Source organism: Oreochromis niloticus, unplaced genomic scaffold (assembly GCF_001858045.2).
Source record: "Oreochromis niloticus isolate F11D_XX unplaced genomic scaffold, O_niloticus_UMD_NMBU tig00001905_pilon, whole genome shotgun sequence".
Lineage (NCBI taxonomy): Eukaryota > Metazoa > Chordata > Actinopteri > Cichliformes > Cichlidae > Oreochromis > Oreochromis niloticus.
The window spans coordinates 34202-57133 of NW_020327502.1; the positions used below are offsets into that span (position 1 = coordinate 34202).

The 22932-nt window shown below is 42.1% G+C and overlaps 1 protein-coding gene and 2 long non-coding RNA genes across 3 annotated transcripts in view; 1 reads left to right on the forward strand and 2 right to left on the reverse strand.

Annotated features, from left to right (window-relative positions):
• Positions 1–7092: 7092 nt before the first annotated feature.
• The window catches only part of LOC102082989 (NLR family CARD domain-containing protein 3), a gene marked incomplete at its 3' end in the record, with an annotated part of 50459 nt that continues 34619 nt past the window's right edge, over positions 7093–22932 (forward strand). The window contains exons 1-4 of the mRNA XM_025904481.1: positions 7093–7097; positions 7633–7689; positions 7774–7893; positions 9309–9425. Coding sequence (XP_025760266.1) covers positions 7093–7097; positions 7633–7689; positions 7774–7893; positions 9309–9425 — 299 coding nt within the window. The remainder of the gene's footprint in view (positions 7098–7632; positions 7690–7773; positions 7894–9308; positions 9426–22932) is intronic.
• Positions 18265–18825, reverse strand: LOC109200199 (uncharacterized). Its single transcript, XR_002060395.2, has 2 exons — positions 18560–18825; positions 18265–18367 (listed from the first exon to the last, which is right to left on the reverse strand). It is a non-coding gene; the product is annotated as an uncharacterized LOC109200199 (long non-coding RNA).
• On the reverse strand, positions 20921–22264 carry LOC109200200 (uncharacterized). Its single transcript, XR_003217637.1, has 4 exons — positions 22043–22264; positions 21531–21905; positions 21306–21385; positions 20921–21071 (listed from the first exon to the last, which is right to left on the reverse strand). It is a non-coding gene; the product is annotated as an uncharacterized LOC109200200 (long non-coding RNA).

The window sequence follows — 22932 nt, forward strand, 5'->3', positions numbered from 1 at the left end:
TCAGTGAGTTTTTAGGACATCCTGATAATAAAGAATTACAGTAGTCCAGCCTGGAAGTAATAAATGCATGAACTAGTTTTTCAGCATCACTCTGAGACAGGATATTTCTAATTTTAGAGATGTTGCGCAAATGGAAGAAAGCAGTCTTACATATTTGTTTAATATGTGCATTGAAGGACATGTCCTGGTCAAAAATGACTCCAAGGTTCCTCACAGCATTACTGGAGGCCAAGGTAATGCCATCCAGAGTAAGAATCTGCTTAGATACCATATTTCTAAGATTTTCAGGGCCGAGTACAATAACCTCAGTTTTATCTGAATTAAGAAGCAGAAAGTTAGCGGCCATCCAGGTCTTTATGTCTTTAAGACATTCCTGCAGTTTAACTAATTGGTGTGTTATCTGGCTTCATGGATAGATAGAGCTGCGTGTCATCTGCATAGCAGTGAAAATTTATGCTATGTCTTCTAATGATGCTGCCTAAGGGAAGCATGTATAATGTAAATAGAATTGGTCCTAGCACTGAACCCTGTGGCACACCATAATTGACCTTAGTGTGTGAAGAGGACTCTCCATTTACTTGAACAAATTGGAGTCTATTAGATAGATATGATACAAACCACTGCAGTGCAGTACCTGTAATACCTACAGCATGTTCTAATCGCTCTAATAGGATATTATGGTCAACAGTATCGAACGCAGCACTGAGGTCTAGCAGGACAAGCACAGAGATGAGTCCACTGTCAGAGGCCATAAGAAGATCATTTGTAACCTTCACTAAAGCTGTTTCTGTGCTGTGATGAGCTCTGAAACCTGACTGAAACGCTTCAAATAAGCCATTCCTCTGCAGATGATCTGTTAGCTGTTTGACAACTACTCTTTCAAGGATTTTTGATATGAAAGGAAGGTTGGAGATTGGCCTATAATTAGCTAAGACAGCTGGGTCTAGAGATGGCTTTTTAAGTAAAGGTTTAACTACAGCCACCTTGAAGGCCTGTGGTACATAGCCGATTATTAGAGATAGGTTGATCATATTTAAGATCGAAGAATTAATTAATGGCAGGACTTCTTTGAGCAGTTTTGTAGGAATGGGGTCTAAAAGACACGTTGATGGTTTGGAGGAATTAATTATTGAAGTTAACTCAGAAAGATCAATTGGAGAAAAAGAGTCTAACTTAACATCGATGGTACTAAAAGTAGCTGTAGATAATATTACATCTGTGGGATGATTATTGGTAATATTTTCTCTAATGATAAAAATTTTATTTGTGAAGAAGTTCATGAAGTCATTACTAGTTAACGTTAAAGGGATTGTTGGCTCAGTAGAGCTCTGACTTTTTGTCAGCCTGGCTACAGTGCTGAAGAGAAACCTGGGGTTGTTCTTATTTTCTTCAATCAGTGACGAATAGTAAGATGTTCTGGCTTTGCGGAGGGCTTTCTTATAAAGCAGCAAACTATTTCTCCAGGCTAAAAGATGATCCTCTAAATTTGTGACACGCCATTTCCTCTCCAGCTTACGAGTTATCTGCTTTAGGCTACGTGTTTGAGAATTATACCACGGAGTCAGGTACTTCGGATTTGAGGCCTTAGTTTTCACAGGAGCTACAGTATCCAGAGTCGTACGTAGTGAGGAGGTAAAATTATTAACAAGATAATCGACCTCTGTTGGAGTAGCGTTCAGATAGCTGCTCTGCTCTATGTTGGTACAGGGCATTGAAGATGATAACAGTGGGTGGATTATATTCTTAAACTTAGTTACAGCACTTTCAGAAAGACATCTACTTTGATAAAGTCTACTCTCCGCTGCTGTGTAATCAATTATTGTAAATGTAAATGTTATCAGGAAATGATCAGACAGCAGAGGGTTTTCAGGAAACACTGTTAAATGTTCAGTTTCTATGCCATATGTTAAAACAAGATCTAGAGTGTGATTAAAGTGGTGGGTGGGTTCTTTTACATTTTGAGAGAAGCCAATTGAGTCTAATAACAGATTAAATGCGATGTTGAGGCTGTCATTTTTAGCATCTACATGGATGTTAAAATCACCCACAATAATTATTTTATCTGAGCTGAGCACTAAATCAGATAAAAAGTCTGAGAAATCAGAGAGAAGATAGTAGAGTCATGCATGTTCACATCGACAGTAGAGAGCCTGCTGTAGTTCCTGTGATGACATTTTAGGCTTTTGATGACTTCTTTGAGCATCTTGCAGTAGCTCTGGGGGTAAATATGCTTTGATGTCCAGACCGGGGTCATGGTGGCAGTTGTTTTGAATTTTCTCCACTTATAAACAATTTTCCGGATGGTGGAAGGGCTGATGTCAAATTCTTTTGAGAAAAGGTTTTTAAATCCCTTACCAGACTCATAAGGGACCACAATCGTCTTTCTGAGGGCATCCCACAGCTCTTTAGATCTCACTATGGAGCTCACTTCAACAGTCAGGAGCACAACAGACTCAATCTGAGGTTTAAATAGGGCTCCTTTAAAATGCTGGATAACAATGTACTGATCATGTGCACCTGACATGATACACCTGTGTGTGATTTTAACCATTTTAAGTAGGATGACACGTGGGGGGGTCCTAATTTATTCCTCACCAGAAATTGCATTCTTTTAAATTACGTTTCACATAAAGTTTTGAAAAGGCTTTTCTGATTTTTTTAATTGTTTAGTTATATTATTTGGATTCCTCAGTATGATTTAAATTGATATTAAATATCTATATGTCCAAATATATTTTACAATATACAGGCTTTCATAGGGTGTCCTAGTTTCCTCATGTGACTGTACTCCAGTGAGTAATTAAGTCATGTAAATGTTGGATCTACTTCAACAGGGAGTCATTATGACCACCAGTCTATGACACAGAGGTTGTTGCTTCTGTTATTCAGACTGACGTCTTTAGACCAAACAAAATGATTATATTACTGGAAACATTAACAGATAAACAGATATCAGTTATCAGGTATGTCTACAGGTGAAGTCAGATGTTGAGACAGAAGAAAGAATAAATAAATAAATTGTCATGAACTGTGTGTGGAGCAGGACTTTAACTCAAAAACATCCAGTTTTATTGTGTGAAGGAAAAATAAGTACAAAACTGACAAAGAAACACACAGCCATGAGGGAGGTCGCGATGCAGGACAGATGGAGACATATACATAAATCTGGGCAAATGGGGACAGCAACACAGCTGAAGGTGATCTACAAAACAGGCCAACAAATCTGAACAGGACGCACACCAGACAAGAAACTACCAAAGTAAAACAGGAAACACTAAGGCACAGACTAACTCACACAAGAGGTTGCCTTTGTGTGTAAGGAACTATCAGGGAAACCAGATGGATTAGAGAGATAATGGGAGGAGACAACGAGAGCGATGTGGACACGGACTCTTCAGCTTCCGGCGCCCCCCGTGTGCGGCAGCCTGTTACAGCAGCTCTGCTCATTCTGAGTTTATTTCTTTCTTATCTTTTTTCTTCTCGTAATTTTTATAACTAACGTATTAGTAATTAGACTCTGCAACCATGTTCTACCGTTTTGTGCTAGTTCTGGTTGTTTTTCTTAGTTTTTTTCTACTTTTTTCACCCGTGTCTGGGGACCCAGAGCAGGGATCCTTTGTTTACAGTAGGGATCAGCTGTTAGTGCTGCATCCAGCAGCGGTACTGCCGGCGGACAGACTCGACATTCCCAGTGAACTGAGGAAGAAAAGACGGGGGTGTCGTGCTGGGAAGGAGCGCCGTCGCCCGAGAAGGAGACGTTATCGACCATCTCTTCCTTCTGTAATTATTAGAAACGTACGATCTCTGCTCAATAAGATGGATGAGCTAACGTCGCTAACCTGGTCACAGAGGGAGTACCGGCAATGTAGCATCATGATGCTAACGGAGTCGTGGCTAACACCGCTAACTCCGGACACGAGCGTGACACTACCGGGATTCCAGATGCTGCGAGCGGACAGGACGAGAGAGAGCGGTAAGAGGAAAGGAGGGGGACTGACAGTGTTTGTGAATGACAGATGGTGTAACCCCGGGCACATCACTGTGAAAGAACAACTCTGCAGCAGAGACATTGAGCTGTTAGCCGTTAGCATGCGTCCGTACTACCTGCCCCGGGAATTCTCGCATGTTATCGCGATAACAGCGTATGCCCCCCCCTCGGCCAACGCGGATGCAGCCTGTGACACTCTCCACTCAGTGGTCAGCAGACTGCAAACGCAATCTCCGAGAGCCCTTCTCATAATATCAGACTTCAATCATGCCTCACTGGACTCCACACTGCCCACCTTCACCCAGTATGTGACCTGCCCAACCAGAGACAATAAAACACTGGACTTACTGTATGCCAATGCAGAAGAGGCATACAGTTCATCACCTCTCCCTCCCCTGGGCAGATCTGATCACAACCTGGTGCACCTTGTCCCTGTGTATGAGCCCTTAGTGCGCAGGGAGCCACCAGCCACCCGCACAGTGCAGAGATGGTCGGAGGAGAGCGAGGAGGCTCTTAAGGATTGTTTTGAGTCCACTGTGTGGGAGGTGATCTGTGACGACCACGGAGAGGACATCGACAGCCTTACTACATGCATTACTGACTATATTAATTTCTGTGTGGATAACACCGTACCTACCAGGACTGTACGGTGTTTCTCCAACAACAAACCTTGGATTACCCCAGAAATTAAAGCCGTCCTCAAGCAGAAGAGGAGGGCCTTCAAATCCAGAGACAAAGAGGAGTTGAAAAGGGTGCAGAGAGAACTGAGGGGACTGATAAGAAATGGGAAGGACAGCTACAGGCAGAAGATGGAGAACCAGCTTCAGCAAAATAACGTTGGTGAAGTCTGGAGAGGCCTCAGAACGATCTCAGGCCACAAACATCAGAACTCTCTGCCTGGGAGGGATGTGAGGTGGGCAAATGAACTGAATCATTTCTTCAACAGATTTGATTCAGCCATGAGGCAGTCTCCAACATCGGCTGCAGACTCACCCACCCCCACTGCTGCTGTTCCACCTCTGACACCTCAGACACTTCACACCTCCTCTATTCACCCTGCTCACTCCTCCCCACCCCCAACAACAGCATCCAATGCACACTCATCACAAGGCTCCAGTCTGTCTCTCTCAACCACCCAGGTTAGGAGGGAACTGAGGAGGATTAAAGCCAAGAAGGCAGCGGGTCCAGATGGCATCAGCTCGAGGGCCATCAGGTCCTGCGCGGACCAACTGTGTGGGGTGATGGAGCACCTCTTCAACCTAAGCCTGAGGCTGGGAAGAGTCCCACAGCTCTGGAAAACTTCCTGTGTTGTTCCAGTGCCAAAGACTTCACGCCCCAAGGACCTCAACAGCTACAGGCCGGTGGCTCTGACATCCCACCTGATAAAGACCCTGGAGCGGCTGGTCCTGGCTCAGCTTCGGCGCCTTGTGAGCTCATCACTGGACCCACTTCAGTTTGCCTACCAGCCTGGCATTGGAGCGGATGATGCCGTCATTCATCTCCTACATCGTTCCCTCGCTCACCTGGAGACCGCTGGGAGCACTGTGAGAATCATGTTCTTTGATTTCTCCAGTGCCTTTAACACTATTCTTCCCTCGGTCCTGAAGGACAAGTTGGAGAACTCTGGAGTGGACCATCACCTCACTACCTGGATTTTGGACTACCTCACCGACCGACCACAGTATGTGAGGACTCAGGGCTGTGTGTCGGACAGGGTCGTCTGCAGTACGGGGGCCCCACAGGGAACGGTTCTGGCTCCGTTCCTCTTCACCATCTACACTGCAGACTTCTCCCACAACTCCACCCAGTGCTTCCTGCAGAAGTTCTCTGATGACTCTGCAATAGTCGGCCTCATCACTGATGGGGACGACAAGGAGTACAGAGGACTGACTCAGGACTTTGTGGACTGGTGCCAGCTGAACTACCTCCAGATCAATGCCAGTAAAACCAAGGAGCTGGTGGTAGACTTCCGCAGGCACAAGCATCCTCCACTGCAACCACTGAACATCCAAGGTATGGACATCAAGGCTGTGGACAGCTACAGGTACCTTGGTGTTCATCTGAACAGCAAACTGGACTGGACTCATAACTCAGACGCCCTCTACAGGAAAGGGCAGAGCAGGCTGTACCTGCTGCGGAGACTCAGGTCGTTTGGAGTGGAGGGCCCACTCCTGAAGACCTTCTATGACTCTGTGGTGGCCTCAGCCATTTTTTATGGTGTGGTCTGCTGGGGTGGCAGCATCTCTGCTGGGGACAGGAAGGGACTGAACAGGCTGATCCGAAGGGCCAGCTCTGTTCTGGGAGGCCCTCTGGACCCAGTGGAGGTTGTGAGTGACAGGAGAATGGTGGCTAAGCTGTCATCCCTGATGGACAACATCTCCCACCCCATGCATGAGACTGTGACAGCACTGAGCAGCTCCTTCAGTGGGAGACTGCGGCACCCACGGTGTGGGACGGAGAGATTTCGCAGGTCTTTCCTCCCCACTGCTGTCAGACTCCACAACAAAGACTTTTGCAGCTGATCAAACACACAAACCCACACATGTGCAATAAGACTGCTATATGTGCAATTCTTCTTCTGACGAAGTTGTGTTTTTGTATTTTCCTACTCAGTTGTATATAGTATTTGTATTTCTATTTTATTCTATTGTATATATTATTCTATTCTATTTTATTCTATTGTACATAGTATTTTATTTTATTTTATTTTATTTTATTTTATTGTATTGCATTCCAGTGTTTTCTCATTTCTGCTACATAACTTTGCACTTTTGCTGTAACAAAACAAATTTCCCACCTGTGGGACTAATAAAGGCCATCTTATCTTATCTTAATGCAGACGAGAGACAGAGAGTGAGAAGAGAATGAAGCATTAGGAGAACATGGGGACAAAAAAGGGAAAGAACTCACAAGCACACACAGAGACACAAGGGGAACCAAAGAGGAATATTAGAAACTCAAATCAGACTAACCTAAAGACCGCTAATGTACCTAAATAAAAAAGTGGTTTAAAAATAAAAATACGAATGACCTGTACTCTAATATAGTGTATTTCTATATGTTAAAACCAAGTAACACTTACTGATTTCTGTTTGTACACAGACATGATGTAAGTGAAAAGTGCAGATACCAGTCTCAGTGTTTGACCTCAGCTGTCCCTCAGCGGTTCGTCACTCACTGATACATTGTAACATACAAAATATGTGTATTCTCATACCTATAACAGACCCATTTCTGTAACATATCTATATTATAGCTAAAGCACTTCTGGGTGGATGCAAACGGCATTTCGCTGCTTTGTACTTGTGACGTGTGCAATGACAATAAAGTTGAATTCTATTCTATTCTGTTCAGTTTGGCACAAAATTCAGCCCATATTATGTCTCCATCTAGTGGACTGATAGTAGAGCAGCTGATGGCAGCTTCCTCTGCCTCACACTGCTGTCTGACTGCATTCAGCTGACACTGAGATGAAGCAGGAAAGAAGCAGCTGATATTTGGACAGCACACATGATGGAAAGGAGGATTTCAGTTGATGTGCACATGAATGATTTGTGTTTCCTCTGCAGGTGAAGGTAGAAAGTGTGTGTGAGCTGATGTGAATTGAGCAGCATGGATCAGTGTGAGGACAGAGAGGAGGGAGTCCCTCCCTCTAAAAGCACTCTGTGTGGGGAACATGAGAGCCAGACCAAAGCTCAGAGGTGAGATGACCATCTATAACTGTCCATGACTCGTCTCCATGTCACAGCTCAGCACTCACATCACTGCTCCATCATTATTCACAGGAACCAACAAGGAACTAAACGCAAACATGAACCTGAACCCAGCTGTGTGTCCCTAAGGAGTGACCAGTCCAAGGGTCACATCATTAACTTTAAAGTCCAGCCTGTGTCTGCTGCAGAGAGGTGAGCTGTTAGTAACATGAACTCTTTGATGTCACTTTGCTGTCTGATTTAAATGAACTGTTTGATGGTCCAGATTAGAGATGCAGATTAGAGACCAGTTTCCTGGTCTCTAATCTGCATCTCAAAGGAAGTAACTGAGCATGTTCTATAAAACATGTCCAACATTTAAACTCCTGCTGCTCACAGTGGGACCATCAATAGGGCTTTGGAGTTGACGTCACGCCGCAGTGCATTGTGGGATCGCTGCACCATGTCAGAAGGCAACAAATCAAAACAAACACCCTGTGTTGGAAGCAGGACTGTCAGGACCATGCTTAAAATCAGCGCAAAAGACAAAGGGCTGTATCGCGACCGATTGCGCCCAGATGCAAAAAAAATAGCGTGCATCGGTAATGTGGACCTGTATGAAAAAAGGCAGTGGAGCGGAAACCCAGACAGCCTACCGCCGTTGTCCTATCCCGATATCGTCGCGTACCTTGTCTGTGGAGTCAGCGCATACACGGCGAATCATTTTCATAATTATAAATTCCTGGAGGCGCACATCTAATTCACAAACGGTTGGGTACAAGATTTGGCCATTTTTAAGTCTCCACGTTGTGAGTACGTTGACCATATGACCAAGATACAGCCAGAGGTTGCCAGCTGTGCGTTGCCATGTAAATAGTTTGCATTTCATGTGTATGTACTTGCTAAGTACATGTGAACAGATCTTGAATTAAAAAATAAACATACTTTTCTTTTCTGTTTCATATTTCATATGCTGGTTTGCCTGCAATAATGCCAAATAATAAGCTACTCTGTCAACATGACGTGGTTCTGCAGCATCACACATTAGGATGTTTTTGTCTAATTATCTATGACCTCAGTGCATTCAAAATAACGCTAAAAGCCTATTAAGAGAGATATGAATTTATTTAAACTCAGCTGAAAGAAAATGCCGTAACCAACCCAACAAAAAATTGGGGATGGCAGAGAACTCGATATCCGCTCATCTGACCGCTGCAATCCAAGCCTGATGTCTTCGTTTAGTAATATCGGATATACGAGATCCCTCCCGTTGCCTCCAGGAGGGGAGACGATGAAAAGAGAGCCCATTTTCCAGCTTCTTGCCTTCCCTATCGTGTGATCTAACGTTGCAACCGACAACACAGCATGTACAAACCATAGCTGACACTTCCATGTGCTTTGTTTGGCCTACTGTCATGGTGACATCACGCTCCAAAGCCCTATAGTCCTGCACAGTGTAAATGACTGTGTTTACCTCTGGGTGGCGCTCTGTTCTTACACTGCTAACACTAGTTTAGATTTTCCTTCAGCTCATGCTCAGCCAGCAAACAGGGGATGATAAAGGTATTTTAAGTTTCCATCAGCTTCCATGGCTCCAAATGGAAAAACTCATTTTTCTTCTCTGACAGGATCAATGAGAGACCTGCTGGACCTGAACCTGAACCCAGCTGTGTGTCCTTAAAGAGTGACCAGTCCAATGGTCACATTGTTCATTTTAAAGTCCAGCCTCTGTCGGCTGTAGAGAGGTGAGCTGTTAGTAACATGAACTCTTTGATGTCAGTTTGGTTTCTTCCACCTGTCCTCGTCCTCCTGCTCCACACCTCCACATTAGTGGTCCTGGGTGGTTGTCACAGAGGGACTCAGAGCTGTTTCTGAATGATGGTGCCAGTGTTTTAGCAGACTGCTTATTCTCAGCACCAGGCTCCAGAGTACAGAGCTGCTAACACTGGTTTTATTGACACTTTTAATCTGTGTGTGAAATCATTCCTTTTTTTCCCCTGAACCCACAGAGTCTATCCCAACTGCTTAGGAAGCCAAATCCTAACAGCTTTCATTCGGTCTTGTCTCAGACACTATGATGCAAATATATCAGTGTCTCTGACCATAAGTGTATTTAATGTCCAAAACAACCCGCGAGGAATAAACCAAGCCTACATGCACATGTACTTTTAATAATAATAATGGATAGCATTGATATAGCGCTTTTCGAGACCCTCAAAGTGCTTTACAATTCCACTATTCATTCACTCTCACATTCACCCACTGGTGGAGGCAGCTACAGTTGTAGCCACAGCTGCCCTGGGGCAGACTGACAGAAGCGAGGCTGCCATATCACCAATCCGTTCTCACTCCCGACGCGTAAAATACTGACGATTTGTCACGTCCCTTAACTTCTCATGCTGACGCTAAAGGTACCCTTCCACGTTTTTATGTGACGCTGTGGGTTGCCAATTCATTCCAATATGAAGCCGCTCGCGGCGATCAGAGACGCTTCGAGTAGAGGCTCCAGCCATCCATTTACTCCAATAATAACCCCGTCACGGCGAAACGTGACGCCGTGAAGCACAATCTAACTGGAGAACCGGGGACCCTCTCCGCGAACGGGTTTTTCTCCCTAATTTAATGCTTTCTTTTAATGACATCGTTAACATTTCTCAACAAAAACACATGAAAGTATCACTGATAATTCAACAATAAAATCGCTTCATGTTGTGGCCATCACACAGTGTTTTCCAAAGTGATTCATGATCTGAAAGTGCGCAGATTTAACGTACATAATCCTTTGTTAGGTTTATTATTTTCATTTCACACATAAAACACATTTATAGATTCATTCACCACTCCTGTTAGTTTTGGATGCGCTCGGCTCCAACCAATCAGACCAATTTACGCTAACGGCGCACTAATCCCGTAACTGCACACTACCCATAAGCCTCAACCGCCGTTGGTATGGAAATGAAGATAACAACAGCTTGGTGCTACCCGTTATTCCTTTATTTACTCTAAACTAATAACCAGCGATAATACGAAAATAAACTGGCCCAGTGTTTAATTATGTAATTACAAATTGCAAATTTTATTTTATTTTTTTTTTATTATTTTTTTTATTTTCAGTTGTTACAGATGGGACAGACATGACTGGGGGATAGGAAAGGGAGAAAGAAAGAGAGGAAAGAAAAGAAAAACAGAAGGGAAAAGGGACAGTGAGAAAGGGCACTTACAAAGACAAAGAGAAAGGAAAAAAAAAAATCTCCTGGATCACCTGTTGAGAGAAAAAGAAGAGAAGACAAGCAAAAACAACCAAACAAAAACAAAGCAACATACTAAACAACACCATCACGTTAATCTAGCTAAGTGTGAACAGCAGTAAATACTAAATATTGAAAGTTGTTGTGCAGCACGCAGGACAGACAGCGCACAGTGTGCTTTGAAGTAGCAGCTAAGAAAGGTGTAGTTTATGTCTACGAACAGTGAACACCCGTGTGCACACCTGTGTGGATCAACGCGCTTGTATACAAAAGGTTTCCCCATGTAACGGTCTGCTAGAGGGTGTGGAGGCCCATAGCCCCGTCCCCCAGGGCATGAAGCAGGCATGGAGGAGATCCAGGCTCCAGACATCCAGAGGCCCCAGAGTGCGAGAGCCCAAGGAGTACCACCGGAGGGGCATCCGTGCCACCTTCCTGGGAAGGGCTGAGGAGATCCCCAGACGAGGGGGTCACCCAGTAGCCACGGAGCAGAAGCCAGAGGGGCTGCACTGGCGTGCCCGCCGGCTCTGCCGGCAGCCAGCTGTGCCAGAGTGAACTGAGTTGCAGGCCCCTTTGCCCTGGAAGAGGCCTGACCGAGCGACAGGCACCAGGCCCCGCCAAGTAGCCACCGGGAGTGAGCTGGTGCATACCTGAGCGCAAATTTTATTTTTTAATTTTATTTTATTTTTTACAAATTGCAATATTTATCTACAGCGTGCCTTTAGCGACACGTCAACAGATCTTAAGCAAGGCGATTGGATGGTTTTTACTGCAATGCATCTTGGGAGTCGTAGTAAATGGATCTTTCAACTTACGGTCCTGCAGGAATTTTTCTACTCGACACGAGGCAGATCCTAGCTAAGTAAGTTGTGATAAACTGTGGGTAATTTGCATGTTCAGTGAAATATTATTTTCAGTGATATTAAACTGATATTAAACTTGAAATGTTTTCACAGAGCAGTCTGTGTACCAAGAGAACTACTTCTGCAAAAGTTTATTTAATTTTTTTTGTGACGTATTGTCATGTGTAAGACACTTGCTTGGCCACCCAGCTAATGTTAGTACTGCTCTATTTTAGCAATGTACCTTTTCTGTAATCAATTCAGTTTTTTTAACCCTATTCACGTAATTAACTCAATATTAACGACTTTAATCTCGTAATTGATTTTTTTTCTAAATATGGTGTAATAATGCCTCGTAATATAAGTTATTTCTTTGGTCACAAATTATTTTTGTAACCATTTCACCAAGACAGACCTGAAATAATCCCTACATGTTCCATTTTCATTTGCAGAAATTACAAAGTCAAAAACCAAACCATGCCCTTCCTGTCAGTCTCCAAACACCTGCAACAGGAAGACATGCAGTGGATGCCTGGGCAGCCTGAACGTAAAGGAGGGATTGAAAAAAAACACAAGAACAGTTTAAAAACAGTAACTGGGCTGCCTCTGTTAAAAAAAACAGAAATGCGAGCAGGGTGGTTAATTCAGCCCAGTTGTCAGTAAGTTTAAAAGTTCTGATCTAATAAGTGGTTGGTCTGCTAGACAATTCTTTATTAATCACAGTTGTCAATGTTTTCTTGTATATCATGAAGTAAGAAACTAACAAGACATGTATATACACATAAAATATTAATTTATAAAAGAGCATAAATAAAAAAGTTATTCACATCAGAATAACATCATCACACTAAAGACATCAAACTAGAAAAAACTATTTTTATTTAAGCTACTTCTGATTTTTAATTTAATCGGCTATTAACTGAGAGACAAAACATTTCAAGGTGGATTTTATCATTAATTTACAGGTTTGGTCACCATAAATACTTTTTAACTATCTACAACAATAAAACAACAAAGATGTGAAACTTAAAGGTTTGTTATACATCAATTTGCTTACATGAAAGACTGGCTGCATGTTTTTCTTTGTTGTTCTTGCAGGTTTCAAAACTACATGCCCTGGGCTTCCAGCCAATTCTGTTTCTTGGACAGTTTGACCGAAAGGGCCGTATAGTAGGGGACGTGATCACTCAGATCGAACCAGCGGAAGGTGCTGCACGTGACATCCTTATGAAGATGAGGAAGCTTTATGAACACCTTCTGAGAAGTAAGATATGCTTTGTCCATTATCTGTAACCAGGTGTCCTTATCAGGTAGCCTATCCTAGCTGTCTTTGGGTGATACTCATGGTACACCCTAGATAAGAAGGCAGGTCACCACGGGCTACACAGAGACAAACAAGATGGTGAGGATGAGGATAGTTAACAGTCACCAGCTATTCTATTATATTCTACTCTACTCTATTTTGTTCTATTCTATTCTATTATTCAGCCAAGGTTCAGACCAGTAACCTTCTTGCTGTGAGGTGACAGCTGCTCTACATGTCCTGTTGCTAACATGAAAATAGTGTTATATATGCCTTATTACCTCCCATGTGGCGTTCACATTACCAAAGCTAGCCATACTGAACCTCTGGTGTTACCCACCTGAACAATTTTGTATGTGTGTGTGTGTGTGTATAGTATGGTCTTTCACACTCATGTATATACAAATGTAATTTTAAAAATCTTCACGAAAACCAGACCTGATAATTCTCTTCAAGACTTTCCAGTATAACAAATGTTATATAATGTTACCAATATGAACACCAAGATTCTTAAATAACTTATATACTTCTTAAGAGGTTACCTGATTACCTCCCTGAGGTTGTTAAGGTGACCATTGTACAAATACTTTACTTCTTTATAGAGCTTATAGTTAGGGCTGGTTCAGGTCAGCCCTTAGTTATGCTGTCATAGGACCAGACTGCTGGGGGTTAGTCCCCCCCCCCCCCCTCTCTCTGTCTGTCTCTTTGGTTGAAGATGCAGTCACGTCTCCTTTTACTGAAAACTCTCCCCCTCTCCCTCACCACCATCTGTAAACATACATGTCTCAGTAATGCAGTTCATGCATGTTACTAACTAAACTTCTTCCCTGTAGTTTCTGTGCTCTCTCATCCAGCAGGTTCCGATGGCTCGTGGCTGCTGCTATGGTCCTGCTTGACATCTACTACATATATTATTACTCTCTGACTTGATTTGATTAATTTAGATTACAATGAAGGTGTATAAAGCATGACGTGAATATAGAAGATATTTCATCCTAAAAAATTGTCATATGTCACAACCTAAATTATCCTATTTTGTGTGTGTTTGTGTGTGGTTGTCATTGTTGTTTGTTATGTTTTTCCCCTGACAGTGGCAAAGTGTTGGATGACACATGGGAACCTGCGCAGTTTTACACACAGTAAACCAGATCCCTGTGTGCGATCGCACAGTTCAGTTTGTAGTTCAGCATAAAAGTTCAAAATAAAATATTTACTATACATTTCAGCCAGTGTCAGTCTCTGTTTCACTCTCTAATTGTGGCTTAAGTACCTAACACATTCATGAATCTGATCAATCAATAATATCTTCCCTGCACTCGATATCTCATAGTTTTACATATCAGCCAACATTGTGTACATCCTCATAAATATAGAAGTGACTTGCTTATTATAACATATTACAAGTTAAAGTAATACTGCACTGCACGTAAAGTAAGTAACACCTACTGTGTATGGGAGCCTAAAGCAAAGTTAACTGCACCAGTAGCAGCTTCAGAACATATTGTATATTATATGTTTCTACCTTTGGCAATATGTCATGTTTAGATGCAGTGACAATTGCACATTTGGAGTTGTGGTCATACGTGGTTTTTATATACAGGGTATTAGAAAAAAATTGACATTTTTTGCTATTTTTCTTGTTTGGTTGCACATTATTATTCTGTACATATTACTGTCAAGAGATTTATTCTAAATGACACTTCTTCAGCTGAGAGTCTAAGAGTGAAGAGACACAGAGACGCTGCAGCATTTACTTGTATACAAGGACGATCACAGAACGCTCACACCAGAGTGGGGGCCCTGTGATGCGCGCTCTGTTCTTGCACTTGTCTTTATTTATATACAAAAGTAATACAACAGTGAATACGTCTATTCATAGGTAGAGGAAAGTTAGTGTGTAGGGAGTGAAGATAAGAGTGGTTTAGGTGTATGTGTGTGTGTTGTGAGATTCAGAAGGACGCAGCCTCTCTTCTTGTTAGGGAGCGTCAGATAAGAGTGTCCAGCTCTTCCTCTTCCTGGCAGGAGTGAAATAATAACAGCTTATTCAGCTGTGAGAAAGAATTTATAAAACAGTCCTGTAGTGGACAACAGTCTAAGTCATCAAAAGGTCAACATACAGTATTCTATCATATGCAAACTTATATCATTAAAAGCTTATACTGACTACTAAGTACAATTTTCCACTGACAATTACATATGTAACATTATTGTTAATATTATTATTAGATATCAAAGATACAATTTGATTAAGGGTTTTCCTCTCATAATTTCAATAAAAATGCAATTACACACGTAAACAATAGGATCAAAATAAACTTTAAAATAGAGATAAAATAATCTGAATAGTAACAGTGATCTTGGATGATGATGGAGGTTTCAGTGGATTATTCTGTTTCAATCAATAGGTTTGTATCTATGACAATAATTTGATAAGTTTAACAGGTTGGTTTAGGCCTGGCAATACAGCAAATATTCACAAACTTTTGTTTTTGAAGAATGTTTATCTTTTTGGGGATGAAGCTATCTGGCAAAATGATACAACCGTTTTAACCTCATCTTTATGTCTATCATGTGGCTATGATACTAGATTTTGGTTTGATGCATATGCAGGTTACAGCTGGGGAATGGCAGTATGTTGTGGATTGATTTGGCATGTTCAACCACTGTTACACCAAACTCTCTCACTTATAACATGATAAAGGCCTCTTACTCAATGTCATGGATTTTCTATACTTTTGGGGACACAGGGCCAAAGTCTGAGGCAGTAAGTCAGCTCAAAGAAGGCAATGATTCTAAAATGGGAGTTTACTCATGGCATTGTATGTATCCAGGAATATGTGCCTGAGGATAGTTGTCATGAAATCAATATTAAATCAAAGTATTCCTTAATTACCACAGCTGACACGAGTTCTCCATAGCTGTCTGCTGTCTCAGGATCTGTCTCCAAAAAGGACCAGGGAGCGCTAACATATTATGTTCTAAACTGATGCAGAAAATGCACATTAAACATAATATAAACTTACTGAGTGAAGTAATGTCAAGAGGATTCCTTTAGCTCCTACTGGGTTGGTTCCTTGATCAATGCAATACAGAATCATTAATCTGGTTTTATGTGATTTCCTTAAAACATGTCAAAATGAGGCTCACTAGTCTGTATGACCTCCCTACAACACCTGGGCATGCTCCTGATGAAGTGGCAGATGCTCTCCTGATGGATCTCCTCCCAGACTCCAGGACTAAAGCATCTGCCCACTCCTGGACATTTTGTGGTGCAGTTGGTGGATGAGACATGATGTCCCAGATGTCCTCAATTGGATTCAGGTCTGGGGAACAGGCAGGCCAGTCCACAGCATCAATGCCTTTGTCTTGCAGGAACTGCTGACACACTCCAGCCACATGAGGTCTAGCATTGTCTTGCATTAGGAGGAACCCGGGGCCAACCGCACCAGCATATGGTCTCACAAGGGGCCTGAGGATCTCATCTCAGTACCTAATGGCTGTCAGGCTACCTCTGCCGAACACATGGAGGGCTGTGCAGCTCCCCAAAGAAATGCCACCCCACACCAAAACTGACCCACTGCCAAACCGTCAAGCTGGAGGATGTTGCAGGCAGCAGAAGGTTCTCCACGGCGTCTCCAGACTCTGTCAAAAGTGCTCAGTGTGAACCTGCTTTCATCTGTGAGGAGCACAGGGCGCCAGTGGCAAAGTTGCCAATCTTTGTGTTCTCTGGCAAATGCCAAACATCCTGCATGGTGTTGGGCTGTAAGCACAACCCCACCTATGGACGTCGGGCCCTCATGCCACCCTCATGGAGTCAGTTTCTGACCGTTTGAGCAGACGTGCACATTTGTGGCCTGCTGGAGGTCATTTTGCACGGCTCTGGCCTTTCTTTCCTACCCCGCAGTACCTTCCCTTACCATTCGTTTCTTACTCTTTTACTTCTTCTTTGATGACGGTTGTCTTTCTAGATAAGCAATTTCATTTGCTCTTGTGCGAGTCAGTGGCTCGGGTGCATTCTGGGACTGTCAGTTCACCAGTGTGCTGGCATGCTTCTTAACAAACACACCACTACAGCAAACATCTCAATTGTACTTGTTGATTTCTTCGACAAAACACTGAACAAAAAATTTACTTGTGAGTTTGCTGCCTGGTGCTTTTAAATTTTGTGATAATTTGAGCAGCCCAGAAAGCATCCCATGAATTAAATTAGGTTAGTCTATCTGAACATGTATACTAGTCATTAAATTAGATGGGAAAGAATGATTCAGGGTAAACAACCGCACCAAGGGAATTACATTTTTCTTCTCAAAATGTAAAAGGTCTGTTGAAAAATCACATTAAACAGAGATGTGATTAACTTTTTATTTTACCAAAAATAACATCAATGGTGACACAATCAGTCTTCATCAGAAGTGCTCAAATCACTCTCAGTGGCATCGTCTGGAATGTCCTCCTCCTCCTCCGAGTCCATTTCCAGGAGTGGTTGGTGGCTGAGGATTCTCTTGTACATGTCCTTTACTTTGAGCATTTCAGCTTTCAGTTCACTTTGTTTTTTTTAAACCAGGCTACGGAGTCCCTTCTGTGCATCCTCCGACATGCCAACAAAGGAGGCTGTAAAAAGAACAAAACAAAGAAATATGAGTAAAGTAAAAACAAACAAACAACAAAAACCTCACCTCATAAACACAAGGAATTAGGATCCTGTAATTAAACTTTTTTTTTTTTTTAAGGGAGAAGGCAGTGTTAGCTAGCAATCTAGATATAGGTAAAAGATCCAGTAAGACTTTAGCATCTGCTCTTATTTTCAATCGATTCATCAAATAATTAATAAATAAAAGATGTGCTTACAGTCTGAGCAGATTGTCCCCAACACCACAGATCGCATTCACAACACTGTCCAGTGATGCCGCATCTCCCTGCACAGGATCATCTCCTCCTCTCTCAGGCGCCTCACAGCCATCACCTTCTCAAAGATCTTTCTCTTTGTCTGGAGGTCAGCAGCAGCTACAGTTTAACAACATCAGATGGGAAAACATAGTAGCACGTTATGACTCAAGAACAAAACATTCAGCTACTGCTCAGATACTGGGAGTTTGTTTAAAAAGGATATTTATAAATCAAGAGCTTACGTTCACTTGTGCTCGGCCAGGGCCAAATATCGGTCTGGATGAGGGCATCACTGGATACGATTGACTTTGTTGGTTCAGCAAGCTTGTTGTAGTCGTCAACAGCAGCCGCCAAGCGTTTCTTCTCAACTAAGATGACCTTGCGAATTCTGTGTCGCCTCTTGTTGCTATCTGTAAATAATCATAAAAAATTCACACCTTCGCATAATGTATATATTTACATTTTAATCTACACTCATCAATTTGTTTGCTAGAACAAATCACATCCAGCTTAAACAAACCTGGATCTGATTTTATTCTGTTTACAAAGTAGCTGTACAAACTAAGTATCAAACGGTCCATTTCAAAGAAACTGGGACGTACCATTTTGTCTGTAAAGACTTTGTGTTCGCACTCTGATGATGACGACAAGCTCCTCTATTCGTGTCTGCAACGCTCCAAGGCTGCCATCAGTTTGATCAGTTTCTAAGTGAGAGGAATATTAATCAGAATACAGGATGAGTAACAGTCACCAAACTACAGTGGACTCTGTAATCACTGACTTGATGACATTCGTTATAAGACATCTGTAGCCTTCATGTGCTGCATTATCATTAGATAACAAGTATGTTGGTGTTCAGGTTTATAAAACCAACTAGTACGACATCATTTCAACCCAGTTCCAATACAATTTGATCAAACGCAACAACTCTGCCATCAATTCTGCTTTTACAAGGCTTATTTTTCATTGTTTGTTGACACTGTCAGAAAGATATTAATTCTACCTTAAGTTCTTTAATGAGGCCATGGTAGGTCCTATTGTTATACACGAGTGCGTTATATTGAGACTCACCTTCAGCCCATTTCTGCACATTGGCCACCCATTGCTGCAGTGTGTCGTCATCCACACCCAGCTCATTTTTGGTCGCATTCAGGCTCTCCACTTGTTCTCTAAGGATCCTTATGATCTAAGAATACATTAATAAATGTCATTCATATTGACATTAAAAGAGTACTGGTGTTTTTCCCCCATTACCACACACATTAAAATGGGTGTTGAAAAAAAAAAATCACCTTGAGATATCTCTGGCTCAAACTGCGGCCCAGTTGTTCCACTTTCCTTTTGTTCCACCCCAAAGCCAGGAGGGTCAGCATGTCTGTTCGCCCTGCATTTCAGTTAGTATACAAATAAGAATTAATGAGCAGGAGACTGAGTGGAATCTCAGACACGGACACATACCTGCTTTAGACATGTACTTCGTTGTGATGGCCGCCCTAGACAGGAAACTGTTTACTTGTTCCACCTCTTCTCCAACTGTTGAACCGGCCCCATCCTGAAACGCACCTCCCCATTGGATCTATAGAAAGGTCACAATACATGACTGCTGAATTCATTCAACCTTATAAGGAAATGTCTCAAATTAATCCAAAACTACAGGCTGCAGTATACCTTGCATTTCCAAGTGTGAGCCTTTGCATGCATGACAGAGAGAAAAGGACGCATTGACAAGAGGTTCCTCAGCTCAGGGCACTGCTGAGCCACCTTGGTTAAATAGGGGAAATATCTACAGGCCACATCGGAGCAAAGGAACGTAATATGTCCTGGGACGTTAGCTCCCAACTTCCTCTGGAGAAAAAGGGGGTAAGCAAAGATCTCCCCTCGAAACATGTTCAATGCAGCTAAGAGGACTCCGTGGCGACAAACAGCTATTTCCATGCTCTCTTCATCCAACTTCCCAGTGGACTTTTTAGTCGACTCCTTTGCTGCAGTCCAAGATGAAGATCCGCACAACCCTTTCCCCGGGACCTATACACTCAAAGATTTTAACATAAAAGACACGACGTGATTAAGCCCTATCAGGGACAAACTTTTTAAAACAAATGCATAACAATTAGCTGAATTAGCCTTAAGTCACACAAGACCTCATATCTCCCCAGGACAGCACTGATAACATAACATAAAAATCATGTTGTTGTTTTTTTAAAATACACATGGTGACAAAATTAAGTACACATTAAGATAAAGTAAAGTAAATAGTATTACCACAACACCAAGAGAAAAATAAAATAAATATCCACCCATCCATATATGTATATACACACACACACACACACACACCTATGTGTATATGGTTATGGCGTTAATGTCATTTTAACAACATTACCGCTGACTGCACTAATATATATGTGTATCTTACATGATTTGTGTGTCTCTGGATGTATTTCACAAACTCAGCTACTTCCTCATCTTTTTCAATGAAGACACCTTCAAAGTTCGCCTGCTCTGAAGTGCTGAACGAACACAGTGACAGTTGTTTGAAAAGAAACAGTAAAATACATTTTTTTACAAATCCATATTTGATTTATGTACACAATGCATAACGTACCTTGCATTAGATTGAAAGCGATAAACCTTGCGGTTTCCATCAACTGAGACGGCAAGCATGTCTGGAGTGCAGGCAGGGCAGCTAAAGCATGGCTCCTTGCACATCCTGTCCACCTCAAACTTTACAGCACTCCACTCCAAGAAACTTTTACTGAAGGCATCAGGTGATATTCGGCCAGTCTTTTACATAGAGGACATACAACAGAATATTCAAGGACAGTCATCATAAACATTGATTTGCACAATTTCCTTAAACTTGGCAAATTTAGAAACTCACCCTTCCAAAATGGGCTGTTCTTTCATCCAGCATTTTGACAAATGCCTTAAGTGACATCCGTGGTGCAGCCTTCTTAATGTCATGGAAAGACTGAAAGACAGCCATTGAAAACAGGGTGCAGAAATTTAAGGTGCCAGGCCAATATCCACTACCCAGGATGTCCTTAACTGAGGGGGACCACATTAGGCCACAGCTGGTGCAGCTCACCACTGGCAGTGCAAGGTTATAACGGCCTTTAGAAAGGATAAGGATAAATTCAGTCATGGTTCAAAGCATTCATTTTAAACATGTTGTGAAGATTTCATGTTGTTTTCAAATCGGTCTGGTAAATCCAAATGACCTTTGACAGGTGCCCACATATACTGCGGGCCGAGGGTAATTCAAACCAAGATAGCAATGCACAATTTGCAATAAAACCTGCAAACACATCTATTGTGTATGTAGTGTGTGACAAAAGGGCAACTTACCATTTATGGTTACAAGAGCCACAATTGCGCCGGGTGAAACCTCAACGTTACCTGCTGGGCAGTCACACACATGGTCTGGCCTTTGCACAGGCAACAGCCAAACTAACATTAAAACACACAATATATATAAAAAGAATTGGAAATTAACTGATACACAACAAATATACAATAACAGCACCCACTCATAGTACATAGCAAGAAATGCATAAGACTTAAAAACCGTACCTATTGGCTTGTGAAACTCTGATGAAGGCTGCAAAAACCCTCCTGTTACTGCCTCTCTGTTGTGCAGGACAAAGTGTGTGTGAACTGCAATATCACACTCAGCACAAAGGAATGGAAGAGGAAGGCAGTCCAGACACCTCACAACTACTTGTTTGCCACACTGACACACACGGTGTGACTGTGGATCCAGAGTAGCTAACATATTGTCTATAAGACAAGGCCTGGCCTCTTTCCACTTTTGCGAGGACACCATATTTCTGATCGCCCAGTGAGTAGCAGCTGACTCAGACGCCGTCTCACAAGTCATGGCTGCGTCCTCTTCTCCATCCTCCAACAACTGAAGGAGCTCCTGAGGAAGCACCTCAGTTCCATACACTAACAGAAAAAAAATAAAGAAACTCTTCCACAAAGTGAAAAACACTCTAGGCAGTATGTTTCTTAGGACTGCACAAAAGCCCTGCCAAACTCAACTATAACAACAAATATAAAAGTAAACTTTAAAAAAGGAATACCTTCTTTTATATATTGTGAAAGTGCCTTTTGGTGGGTTGACACTGGCAACATAACTAGGTTCTTCACGTGGACATTGATGCTGATCTGCGGAAAATGGGGGAAAAAAGAGATTGAAGAATATTTACTTACTGAAACATATATACACATATATAAAATGTATAAAAAAATATATCAAATAATATTACGTTTACTACGTACAATAAATTAGACAAGTGTGTCCCCTCTTTAAAAATTGTTTCCACTACATCACATTTACAAAAAAAAAAAGTTTACCTGCATTTATTGAGTCTTCGTCAGCAGCTTGAAGCTTGGCGCTCCGGTTAACGTTAGCAATTAAGGTTAGCATCATAGGTTTGTAATGAGCTAGCAGAACTATTAGCGCAAAAACTGCTTTACACACCATGTAAGGCTATTTTGCAACACACAAGTCCTTAAATGTTTATAATAGATTTAATGATCATCACAGGATTAAATGGCTAATGCTGCACTAGCCACGTGTAGTCGTTACCGTACTCTACCTAGCAAGCATGCTGACGGTAGCTGTAGCCATTTTTAAATGAATTAAATCGTTTCCGAGATCAGTCACCTCTGTTTGCTTGAAGCTTTTATGAAAAAAACCCCTTTGAAACACACATCAAGCTATTACTCCAAATATATGACTACTTTGTAGTCATATATTTTTTTACATACCTGCATTAGAATCAATCAATTCCGCCTCCTTTTCTTACTCTTATAACTGGGTCTCTCCGTTCTTCCATCATCCTTTGCTTACACAGGTTGCGTCTGATTGGTTGGAGCCGAGCGCATCCAAAACTAACAGGAATGGTATAAAACTATAAATGTGTTTTACGTGTGAAATAAAAATAATAACCCCAACCAAGGATTATGT